Source organism: Sceloporus occidentalis, unplaced genomic scaffold, assembly GCF_023333645.1.
Source record: "Sceloporus occidentalis isolate IW3139 unplaced genomic scaffold, rSceOcc1.0.p SCAF_2, whole genome shotgun sequence".
In the NCBI taxonomy this organism is placed as follows: Eukaryota; Metazoa; Chordata; class Lepidosauria; order Squamata; family Phrynosomatidae; genus Sceloporus; species Sceloporus occidentalis.
The window spans coordinates 163,851,468-163,864,499 of NW_028316982.1; the positions used below are offsets into that span (position 1 = coordinate 163,851,468).

The 13,032-nt window shown below is 38.4% G+C and overlaps 1 protein-coding gene across 5 annotated transcripts in view; it reads left to right on the forward strand.

Annotated features, from left to right (window-relative positions):
• The window catches only part of LOC149319212 (phospholipid-transporting ATPase IH), a 151,919-nt gene that overhangs the window by 101,510 nt on the left and 37,377 nt on the right, over positions 1–13,032 (forward strand). For all 5 annotated transcript variants that reach the window (XM_089511299.1, XM_089511300.1, XM_089511302.1 and 2 more), the window contains exons 15-20: positions 1,137–1,208; positions 1,868–1,941; positions 2,223–2,326; positions 4,358–4,539; positions 10,330–10,581; positions 12,550–12,724. In XM_089511299.1, the coding sequence (XP_089367425.1) occupies positions 1,137–1,208; positions 1,868–1,941; positions 2,223–2,326; positions 4,358–4,539; positions 10,330–10,581; positions 12,550–12,724 (859 nt within the window). The remainder of the gene's footprint in view (positions 1–1,136; positions 1,209–1,867; positions 1,942–2,222; positions 2,327–4,357; positions 4,540–10,329; positions 10,582–12,549; positions 12,725–13,032) is intronic.

Here is a 13,032-nt window from a genome sequence, read left to right on the forward strand (position 1 = left end):
CCCAACTTCTCACATTAAAAAATAGAGTATAGGACATACTCACCGTACAAGGCTACCCCTATTCCTTGGAAGCCAGCAGCCGGCCGTGCACGCGCGCGCCAGCTTCTAAGGGGCCTTTGGAGGCCCCTCAGAAGCCGGCGCACACGCTCTGGGGCCGCCGGCTTCTGAGGGGCCTCCAAAGGCCCCTTAGAATTTTAGAGGGTCAAAAAGTCATCTTGTACGCCAGAAAATACGGTACTATACTTGTTTAGAAAATAGCATTTTTGGTGCAGGAAACATTTTTGATGCAGAAATATTTGTGCAAAAATTATGTTATCTGTGAAAAAAATGATGTTTTCTGCACATGCAAATAAGTCTCCTTGTTATCTGTACAGAAAATGCTGGCTTTTGCACACGAGAATTTTGCATGAAATAAGGGCCAAAAGTAATTGGCTTTAAAAGCTGTAGTTTTCAGATACTTTCTTAGGCCAGGAAAAATTGCAGAATCGTTTTTTGTGGGTGGGCTATGTGGCCATGTTCCTCCTAGAACATGGCCACATAGCCCAAAAAACCCACAAAAAACTATGGATGCCGGCCACGAAAGGCTTCGACTTCAAATTGCAGAATCGCTTGTTACTCTGTTCAAGGAGGAAATTAGCAAAAAAAATGTGCATCCCTAGGCAAGGTGTAATCTGCTTCAAGGAGCTTCAGAGCAGAGAGACTTTATAATATAAAAGCCTTACGTTCTTTCAGATAGGATAATGATTACAACTACATTAGTGGCATCCTCATGAAAAAGAGAAAAGGATAGTTATTTGAGTGTTGATAGTTTAGGTGTGCATGTAGTGAAGAGGAATTTATGCAGATCTGTTTACCACATACAATATTCAACAATACAGTGTGTCATGAAATAAAGGACATACATTTTAATCCAGCTAGATGAAAACAAATTAGATGAGATGGCTGTTATCTTGAGACTAAGCACAGGCAAAGAGAAATCCTAAGGCAGCTCAAACAAATATGTTTTTGTGCTCTGTAAATGAAATCATAATAGCTGTTGCTAGCATACATAACCAATTATACAGTTCATTATATTGCAAGAATGAGTGCACAAATATAGCTGTTTTAACTGTGGTGTATCTCTGATTTAATTTCAGACTTGGTTATACATATTTAAGGCTGAAAGACAATTTTATGGAAATTTTAAATCGAGAAAATGATATTGAAAGGTAAGTTGTTTTGAGCATGCCATAGGACTGTGTTGGGGTGTGCAATTTTTTGGTGTCAAGAGTTTGCTAATCAGAACTTCACAATTCACTGGGGCCATCAGTTATTCTGCCACTGACAACTCTGTAGTTCAGGAGGGTACCAGAGCATCTTTCCATCTCACAGAGTCCTCTGGGACCATGGAGCATTTCATATGGGTTTGGGCCCGTAGAAACAACACTCTGACATGATTTCAGTGGGGTCACAAAAAAGGAGCTCCAGTCCTTCTGCAAAATTCAGTGTGGTCCATAAAAAGGTTGAAGGGATGCATGCAATCTGTGGGCCATGTGTTATCCTCTGCACTCCACATAAATGTCATACACATAGCTGTTTTAAATCTTGCATATCTTTAGAAAAATGTACTTGAAAAACATTGACCTCAGATAAGCCTAGTTTATTTCAGGGGATAATCTGTAAAACTGACAGGCTTGAATTTTGAGTCAAAGAATGGTGTTTCAAGGAGAGATTATTTTATGATTTTAAGGACCATCTGAAGATGGAGTGATGTGTGCTTTTAATTCTCAGTGTGTATATGTTCATGCATGTAGGCACTCATATCTGTGTTAGTATGCAGAGAAAATAAATTAAAATATTGTGAAATAACTAATTTCCCACCCTACAGGTTTGAACTATTGGAGATCCTCAGTTTTGATTCAGTAAGGAGACGGATGAGTGTGATTGTTAAATCTGTAAAAGGTAAAATGCAAGCAACCCAACCAATCATAAATGTGTATCGAAGTTCTAGGATTCTTGCTTTTAAGTCTGAAATTTTAATTAGTATACTCATCATTTTGCCTCTTGTTCCATCATATTTTTATAAACTGTGCTTGAACTTCCGATTCAATGTCCATTAACATACATGCTAATTTCAAAAATATTTTATAATTATCCATTATTATATTTTAATTTTATATGGGAAGACATGTTATATCTATATTTGAAACCAATGTTAAAATTTGGTTTGTTTACATTTTCAGGGGAAATATTTCTGTTTTGCAAAGGAGCAGATTCTTCTATATTTCCTCGAGTTACAGAAGGCAAAATAGAACAGATTAGAGCAAGAGTTCAGCGCAATGCAGTGGTAAGATCTTGTAACCGGAACACATTCTTTATCTTCTTTGTGTTGGAGCAGAAATCTGCAAAGCTTCCCTAAATTTGGGGCAGGGACAAAGACCATTGTGTTAATTCCATCTCTCCTTCATTGTACATGTTGTTGAAAGTCCATGTATACATTGGGTATTAGAAATACCAGTAAATGGTGTACAGGTTGAGTATCCCTTATCCAAAATGCTTGGCACAAGAAGTGTTTTGGATTTTGGATTTTTCAGATTTTGGAATATTTGCATATATGTACATAATAAGACTCCTTGGAGATGGGACCCAAATTTGAACATGAAATTCATTTATGCTTCATATACATCTTATATCTTACAAAGCCTGAAGGTAATTTTATGTAATATTTTAATACTTTTGTGCATGAAACAAAGTTTTTGGACACCAAACCATCAAAAAGCAAAGATGTCGCTATCTCAGCCACCCATGAAAAAAGTTTTGTTTTTGGAGTATTTTAGATTTTGGAGTTCCAGATAAGGGAGACTCAACCTGTAGTGATTGGATGTGAGTTTCAGAAATAATAATAAATAAATAAAATTTTTATTTATATACCGCCCTTCCATCAGATCAGGGCGGTTTACAGCACTTAAAATACAATAATACACAGTTAAAAACATACCACCATTACAAAAGACATAAATACAAAACAAAAGGCCCCAGGATTAGCCAGTCCCGTTGCCAGTGCGGCGGAAGAGGCCTATAGGACCTTATTCAGGGAATGCGGTCCGGAACAGAAAGGTCTTTAGGTCCCGTCTGAATTGGGCCAGGGAGGTAGCTGAGCGGAGCTCTATGGGCAGCGTGTTCCAAAGGGCCGGGGCGGCGATGGAAAATGTCCTCCTGGTGGTGGAGACCAATCTCGCCCCGGGAACCCTAAGTAATTGCTGCACCAGATGTTCTGAGGGTGCGGGACGGAGTGTATGGGGAGAGGCGGTCCTTCAGGTATCCTGGGCCCAAGCCATTTAGGGCTTTATAGGTCATTACCAACACCTTATATTGCGCCCGGAAGCAAATGGGCAGCCAATGGAGATCTTTTAATACCGGTGTTATGTGGCTGGCCCTGGACGTACCAGTGACCAGCCTGGCTGCCATATTCTGCACCATTTGAAGCTTCCGGGTTTGGTATAAGGGTTGCCCCATGTAGAGTACATTGCAGAAATCCAGTCTCAAGGTTACCAGGGCGTGTACCACAGTTTCAAGGTCCCTCTGGGCCAGGTATGGGCGCAGCTGGCGGATAAGCCGAAGCTGATGACAGGTGCTCTTGACCGTCGCATTCACCTGAGCAGTCAGGCGAAGGGACGAGTCAAGAAGCACCCCCAGACTGCGCACGGAGTCCTTCACAGGAAGTGAATGTTGCTGGGACCCAAATTCTTCTTCCACTTGAATTAAATCTGAGGTGGTTGCCCATTCTAACCTTCTGCCACGCTTTTTTCCCAGAACTGCAGGATGCAAGGCCCAGTAATTCATCAATACTGGTAACCTTTTCTCAGAGGCTATCAAAGCCTCTCATTTAATTGACACACTGCCACATAAGTTGTGATCCACCATAGTAAGAAGGCATATCCTTTGTTCCTTCTCTCAGTGGTTAGCTGCTGCTGCCATTATACTATACATATAAGTGGGAATTAGAGGAAAATACAGGCAGGTACAATGAATGGGCTCAGTGGTGGACTGGGCAGGGAACTAATTTTCTGAAAAATTACCTGTTTTTTCCTCTGAGCCAACAAGAGACACAGTGAATGTTTGGGTTTTTGTTTTGTTATGTTGTGTTTTTCAAAACCAGTAAGAAGGCTTCAATAGGGGATATAATTCCTTGGGCTTTTGATTTTCTTGTAAGTTTCTGCAGAAGCATTACCTTGCCCAGGGTGGTTGACAAACTTGGATTAAGCTAGAACATGAAGAATAAATATGAATTGTAAACTATGTAAATTAGTTTAGATAGAACTGAAATTCTCTGGAAAACTTTCCGTTATTTCTGTGCTTTCAAAACAATGTTCTTTAGGAGGGTCTGCGAACATTATGTGTTGCATATAAAAAGTTCACCTACGAAGAGTATGAAAATGTAGAGAAGCAGCTTCAGGAAGCAAAGCTGGCTCTGCAGGATCGGGAAAAGAAGCTGGCAGAGGCATATGAACTGATAGAAAGGGGGCTTATTCTGCTTGGTGCTACAGCTGTTGAAGACCGGTTAGTATGCTCCTCTTAACTCAAGGATAAGTGTCAAATGTACTAGGCTTTATATTGTCTGTTGAAGTGATAATCTTTCTTCACCTATCCATATTATTTGTGTGATTGAAAAATCTCCAGCTCTGCCCACGATAGCAGATTTAGGGTCTTGTATAAATAATTGTATCTTGGTTTAGTGAGCTGAGATACACACAAGCATTATGCATATGCTTGCATCTTTTTCCATCTTTCCTTCAAGGCATGTCTCAATAAACCAGGAAATTTCCAATTAATCAGTTTCCCATTTTGTCTGAACTGTGAAACCATACTTACAAGCTTCAATCCTAGTTTAATCTGGGCCTGGATAGTTTCCTCATTTGGATAAAATGAGAAATGATAATTGATTAGAGATTTCCTGGTTTATCACAGTTTGGAATGGAACTTTGGAAAGGGTATGTATTGCCTTATTTGTTGTTCTGCCCACATAGCCAGTTGTTAACATAATCACTGTTGACAGTATGGGAGAATACATTTACTACACATTATGTTAATACGTTTCATGTGCACACAGACGCTGTGTTCACAAAGCCCCACGTTTTCCCCTCCTGAGTCCAGTGGAGCTGCAGACTCATCTCCAACTGACCTTTCTTTCTCCTTTTTAAATGTCATCATTGTCAGCCAAGGGAATTGTTGCATTGTTGCTGCTAAGAGACTTCCTAGATTGCTTGTAGGTAATCAGAAATATATGTCCTGGTACAACAGTATTTTGTTTTTGGCTTTTTAAAGGAAGAGAGAAAATACATTTTTAAAAGATAGGGGCAGGGGAAGGAATAACATGTAAACCAGCCCCACTCATTCTTCCTGGAGGAAGGATGATCCAGGGACATTGATACTTGGGTGGAGGAATGGCATTGTGTGCATATGTGCCTTCAACTCACCTGTCAGCTTATGACCTCATGAATTCCATAGGGTTTCTTAGGAAAGAAGAGGTGGTTTTGCCAGTTCCTTCCTCTGAAATCCTGGTTCCCCCTGGCAGTCTCCCTTCCAAGTTCTAACCAGGGCATCAGTGGTCATTAATGTGGAAACGCAGTGTTTCCTGGCAGCATTTTATTTTGTAACGCATCACATCCTAGCTCTGACTTATGTAGCTAAGGAGTTACATGGGCTGCATTGTAGCCAAATTGCTCATTTATATCTCAGTTAAGTAAGCCAAAAGAGGATAATCTCAATGGTCCCAAGTTTGTTTTATGTTCATGCTTGTTTATGTATATACCACTGGATGAGGAAAAACAAGCTCAAGCTGAATCCAGACAAAACGGAGGTACTTACAATAGGGGCTTCTAAACCAGGTATTGGGTTGCAACCTCCAGTCCTGGAGGGGCTCACACTCTCCTCTAAGGACTGGGTTCACAGTTTGGGGGCGCTTCAGATGACAAATCAGGTGAATATGACGGTCAAGAGTGCCTGTTATCAGCTTCGGCTGATACGCCAACTGCACCCTTTTCTGGAACCGGGAGATCTGGAAACTATAGTACATGCACTGGTAACCTCAAGACTCAATTTTTGCAATGCACTCTACATGGGGCTACCCTTGTGCCTAGTTTGGAAACTACAATTGGTGCAGAATATGGTAGCCAGGTTGGTCACTGGAACAACTAGGAGTGACCATATAACACTAATTTTGAAGTCACTCCACTAGTTGCCTATTCGTTTCCGGGTGCAGTACAAGGCATTGGTTATCACCTTTAAAGCCCTACATGGCCTGGGTCCAACTTATTTAAGGAATTACCTACTTCCATACAATCCGCCTCATAAACTCAGATCCTCTGGGAGGAACTTATTGCAGCCCCTAAAGACCAGATTAGCTGCAACCTCCCAGAGCACTTTTTCCGCAACTGCTCTCAACCTGTGGAACGGCATGCCAGACGAGATCTGTCAAATTACCAACCTAGACAGCTTCAAGAAAGCTGTTAAGACGGATCTTTTCCGGCAGGCCTTTCCAGATTAAAGTATTCAGCCATACAATGATCTCTCCCTTATATGTTATGATTCTGCCCATCGTTATTAGATTTAATTTTTTATGTAATTTTAATTCTGATTATTTAATTCTTTTTTAAGGGGGGGTATGGTGTATATGTTTGTATGATTTTAAATGTTGTATGCCTCTGATTGTTTTCACAAAAAGCGGGATACAGATAAAAGTTTTAATTATTATTATTATTATTATCATTATTATTATTAATGGCCCACAAAATACCGTACAGACACAATCACACAAAGCTTTAATAAAATATGCATAAAACAAACTAGTACATAAGAACTTAGAATCAAAGAAATGAAAACAGAATGCTCTGTATTTATCTACTTCTTCTTTCTTTAACAGTTGTTCTTATTCCTCCAGTGTTGACTCTCCCATCACTCACTTCTCCAAGCCATTAACCTCTGCTTGGCACAGCTGACCAACAACAGTCCTGTGGCAGCATTTAGCAGCAGGATAATAATGATTAACAGTTCACAATTAGGTTTCATAGCAATTAGCAGCACAACAAATTGATTCCACAGTGGAACTAATTGTTCTGTTAAGTGGGGAGAAAAATCTCTCTGAAAACACAACCTTGGTCTAAAACAACCTAGAAAGCTGGGGTACTAAACAAGCTCACTAGCCCCAGTTACTAACTGTAATAATCTACGTGTGTGTGTGTGTGTACGCATGTGTGCCTTAAAGTTGTCTTTCAACTTAAGGTGATCCAATATTCCATGGGGTTTTCTTATGTAAGAAACATTCCTCTGAAATAAAGCCTTAAGCACCTTGTATTTGTTGGCAGTTTCCCATCCAAGTACTAACCAGGGTGGACCCTGCTTAGCTCCCAGGATCAGATGTGATTTGGTGTCTTTAGGGTATTTAGGCTCTTATCACAATAAAAGGAAACTGATGAAATAGGGTTAATTCCTCTCAATGGAAAAGGTTTTCCACTGATAAAGTAGAGCAAGGTGCCCTGAATTTCACTATATATATATCAGATCAGAAAAATATTAGGTCTCAGTCTTCTTAGATTGCCGTAAAAGTAACAAGCAAGTATTAAAGATGGATATTTCTACTCACAAAGATTCACGTGCAACCCCTACTAATGGACAGCCCAACCAGTTCATCTTTTTGGTGTCCAGCTTTGGAACTAGGATGGTATTTAAAAATCCTCATACTTCAGTAGAGATTTCTGATTCTAAAACTACTTGTAGTTGGTGAACTGTTTATGAATTGAACCTATTACTACCAGTTAGGGGTTCGGCCAAGACATTTTGCTGCCTGAGGCAGAGGTAGAAAAGGTACCTTTGTGGGGGTTGCCCAACCCTTATCCCATTACACTGCCACCAACTATAGGGGTTTCCTTTCTAGAGATCCATCTTGTGCCATAAATTACAGGGATTCCCATCAAGGAATTCCATCACCACTATGGCCAAATATGGGATTTGTACCTTTTGAATGTGAAGACTTCCATGGTGCTCATATGAATCCAGTAATGTATTCATGTCTTTTGCTCCGAGTCTCAAGTCCTTGCAAGATATTTTCAAGTCAGTTCTCAAGTTGAGTCTCAAGTCTGAGAGCCAACTTTAACAGAAAAAAGGAGGTAGAGGATCTCAACTCCACCTCAAGCCCATTGCTTTACATGTTTGTTGTTTCTGGATGAAACTACACCAGCAAGTTGATCACTAAAAATATACAAGTTGTGAGTCGAGTCTGTGTGCCATTATTGCCAATTCGAGTCATTGAAGTGACTTGACTCCAACTTGAGTCCAAGTCTACATCACTACAGAAATCATCTTCTAGACTGAGGGCTTTCCCACCTCTGCCACCAATGTAAGGGCTTTCTCTGGTCCCCTTTGTGTGACCTCAACTGTAGGAACTCAATGCCCTCAATGTTCCTATGAGAATGCATACAACTTCTGACCCTATTGGATGCCACCCCTTTTGTTCAAATCTGAATCAAAGCTTTCAGTTAGATGGCATTCCCAGAAGCCAAAAGTGTATGTATAAAGACATTAAATTTTTAAACATAACAAAGGAAATTAAATATTTTTTTACTTTGCAAATACCACACATTCTGTCACACTTTTCTCTAGCTAACTCAGAGCCAAAAATATCACTCATTTATTCCTAAATGTGACTCTCTTAACTCTAAATATTTATACCCTTTTACCCAAACTAACATACCAATTCGCTCATACACACTATCTAATACAAATATAAATTAATTCACATGCCAGTTGTCATTTACCAGCCTTATGCAAATCTCATCAAACATTCCACCAATTATCATTATGTCTAACATTTCATTCTTTCCTCTCTCCCAACATTTCCTTAACTTATCAATTACTAACCAGTAAATCAAAGAACATTTCCCAATACAGTAATCACAGCCTTCTACTCACCCAAGTCAAGATGCATTCTTTTTGTACATGAGGAATAAAATCCCAAAAGCATCTCTCCCCATCTCTAATAGTAAAATACAAAAACAACACATCAAATAACTAAAATTAATCATATATCTATTAAGATTACTCTTCTTTCCTGATCTGTTACCTGAGCGGAATACCTCCTTCTGCTACTATCTCATAGATTTAAGATAGGAAGTCAAGTCCCATGGGTTGTTTTCATAGAAGCAGGCAAATCCCTGTTTATGGAGCCATATATACAAAAATGGAAAGTAACCTTGTCATTAGAAGTCTGCAATACAAATTTGAACAGTATAAAGAAATAAAGAAAGGGGGAGCAGAAGGAAATGAAAGAATAAAAAGTGAAAATTGGAAGTATAAAATAAAGTGTGTGTGTATGTGTGTGTTCATACACTAAGTTTCAGTACAAAACCACAAATTCTTAATAGTGCAGAGAATACCAGATTTTATTACTTCTTTACTTGATCCTGGTTTATTGCTTATTCAGATGCTGAAGAAACAACGGCAAAATGTCTTTTTTTTTTACTGTCCAACATCTCACACCACATGGAACATGGTAAATCCGGTAAAACAAGTCTTCATGTTTCAACAGAATTTTAATCTTCAGACTGCACAAAAATAAAAGGCATTGTGAGCAGTTCAAAATTTCATTACATCTTGCCAATTTAACTTATAGTGCTTAAAATGTGCTGTTAGAAGTGATGATATCCCCATTAAAACAGGAATGGGAAGCATGGAGCCCTCAAGATGTAATTCAACTGCATCCCCCATTATCCCTTAAACTCATAGGAATTGGAGTCTCTTTAAAGCAGGAGAGTTATATGTTCCTTACCCTTGCTTCAAAACAAACATTTGTTGTAACTTCACTAGAAAGAAAAATTCCAGCCCCTTTAATCAACAGAGACAAAAACCACTGAGTAATTGTTAATACCAAAGTAAATAATATATTTCAAGGCAGCAAAAATTCCTTATATTTATATTTACCAGTGAATTTTCTAATATGGCAGATATCTTTTAGATACCTTTTACCCTTATTGATTTCCTCTACTCTGTTTTAGGTGCTTTGTCTTATCTTAGTCTAATGTATTTTGCACCCTACTTTATTATATTTGTTTTTATTAACTAGTATTGGTTTTAACTCTTAACTCTTGTCTTAATTTTATATGAGCTTTTAGATGTGACCAAGTTTTATTTTTGTATGTATTTTGACGCTCGGATTTTCTATTTTGTATTTTGCCATTTGTATTGTGCATTTCTTGATACGGTCAGCTGACTAATCAATAAACTTGTTGTTGTTTTAGAAAGTTGCCTACATTTTTAATTTCATATTTTGTCAATAATTGTTCATTATCTTCAAAGTCTACAGGAAAAAGCTGCAGATACCATTGAAGCCTTGCAAAAAGCTGGCATTAAGGTATGGGTTCTGACGGGAGACAAAATGGAAACTGCTGCCGCAGCTTGCTATGCCTGTAAACTCTTCAGAAGAAATACTCAAATACTTGAGTTAACTACAAAGAAAATAGAAGAGCAGAGTTTGCATGATGTGCTGTTTGAACTAAGCAAAACTGTCCTAAGGCACAATGGCAGCTTAACAAGGGACAACTTCTCAGGGTATGTTGAAAATATAGATTCCTTTCCAAAAATAAACTTTCTATGCTTCAGGGATAAAACAGAAAAGAGGGTTTAAAAAAAATATTAAAGTTAAGCCAGTATCCAAAGACTGAATTTTATAACACTGAGATTGATATGTGTGAGTTTTCATGGGTATTGGGTGTATTTTCAACCTGCTCCTTTACAGACCAGAGGTATCAGCCTGTTTGGTGGTGTTTCTCTCCATGTGTCTATGTGTGAATCTTCTTTTCTGTCTCCCAAGCCTATGCTCCTTCAGTTAAATTTCCAGCCCTTCTCTCTTTTAAAATGAACATATTGATTTTGAAGTCTAGTCATTGTTAAAGTCTGGAAAGATTTGTCAACACTGAAAACCATTAAAAATCTGTAAGTTTAAATTATATATTGGATTTCATGAACAAAGTAGATATCTACTCTTCCCAAAGCACTTGTAATGTACTCTTCCAAAACAGAAACATACCGTAATTATTTCTGGTTTTATATTAAACAATGGAGAAAAAAGACATGTTTTTGTGCATTATAGCTCCATATTTTAACAAATGTAAACAGATCTATTTTTCAGTCTGATTTTTTTTTACAAGCAGATATTTGGTATATATTACTTTACTTTGTTTCATTTTATTTATGTAATGCTTTTCCACTATAGAATTTAAGGTGTCATATGCCTAGGTGTTTTCTGTTCAGGCACTGAACTGAGCTAGACCAGCTTAATTTTGACACAGTTGCTTTGTCATACACCTTTGGATCAGGGCGGGTAACTGTAGCCCCTTAGGTGTTTTCAGACTATGTCATTACCCATACCATTGGGCATGCTAGCGACATATACTTGGAATTGCAGGCCAAAAAACACCTGGAGGGTTACAGTTGCCCTCTCTTGTCAATTTACCAAAATCTGCACATTTTAGATCATGGAATCCATATTTGGTCTAGTTCTGTTGTATGTCTATTGGATTTGCCACTGTCCTAAGCAAACCTATTAAAATGTTATACCCCTTCCAAAGATTCCTTATGTACATAGTTGCCCTTGTTCACCTGCTGCTCTAACCCAAAAGTTTTTTTGAGCTACATTGATAACAGTGTTTTACAGACACATATTACAGTATACATTGCTGTCACCTGGGAACTCCAAATCCTCTTCATTCTTGATATACGCGAAATAACTCCTGCACACCTACACACACACTGCCCAGTCACAACTATTGTAACCACAGTTGCTCTCTTTGAGCCCACTGGACTTCTTGTCTTGATCTGTTTCCTTCTTGGATCTTAGCACCAGAAGAGAAACAGCTGCAGCAAGTGGGAATGAAAAGACTAGTCTCTGCTGTTGCCATGAAACTGATACTTAATGGATACCATTCACAGGGCCTCCTGCAAAAGTTAAAAATAACTTGCTGTTCTACTGTTTGATACAAAGTGGGATGGGAAGGAGAAATGCCATATGAGAGCACCCTGGAGTGTACAGGAATAATCCAGTTTGACACCACTTTAACTGGCATGGCTCAATGCTATGAAATTCTAGGTTTTGTAGTTTTGTGAGACATTTATCTTTCTCTATTAGAGAGCTATGGTGCCACAACAAACTAGAATTCCCAGAATTATAGTTTTTGAGACATTTATTCTTCTCTGTCAGAGAGCTCTGATGTCACAACAAACAACAGTTCCCAGAATTCCATAGCATTGAGCCATGGCAGTTAAAGTGGTGTTAAACTGGGTTATTTCTGCAGTGAAGATGCAGGCTAAACCTTCCTACCATAAAGAAATAGCATTCTTAAAAGTAAAGCTTCTGCTCTCCATTTGTTAAAGCTGGAAGAAAAAAATGACGTATGCTTGCTTCAGAGAAGAATATTTGTAAAATGCTGTATTTTGGCATATTGTTTGAAGTATTCTGCAAAACATGATTGGTTAAGCTGTAACATCAGCATTAATTCCTGTGTTTTTGTTGCTCAACAGGCTTTCAGCTGAAATGCAAGATTATGGTTTAATTATTGATGGAGCAGCATTATCATTAATAATGAAACCCCGGGAAGATGGGAGGTCTGGTAACTACAGAGAGCTCTTCCTTGAAATTTGTAGGAACTGCAGTGCAGTTTTATGCTGCCGCATGGCTCCTTTACAAAAAGCACAGGTCTGTGTTTCTCTTCTTCCCATTTCATGATAAAGGCTTATGTGTGCAAATATTGAAAATCATCATGTAATGTGTTGCATTTTAAAATGCTAAACACCTACTCTCACAGTGGTTGATAATGGAAGCAAAAATGGAAAACAAGGAGAAAAGAATGATAGAATTTCTTTAAGGAAGCAATTAGTTAATGTTACATTAAAATGGCATCCTGCTGTGCCATTGATTTATGTAAATTTTAAGTTTTGACATATCACCGCAAATGACCTCATTTAATGAAGTAAAAGTACTGTATTTTCAGCTGGTACCTGACA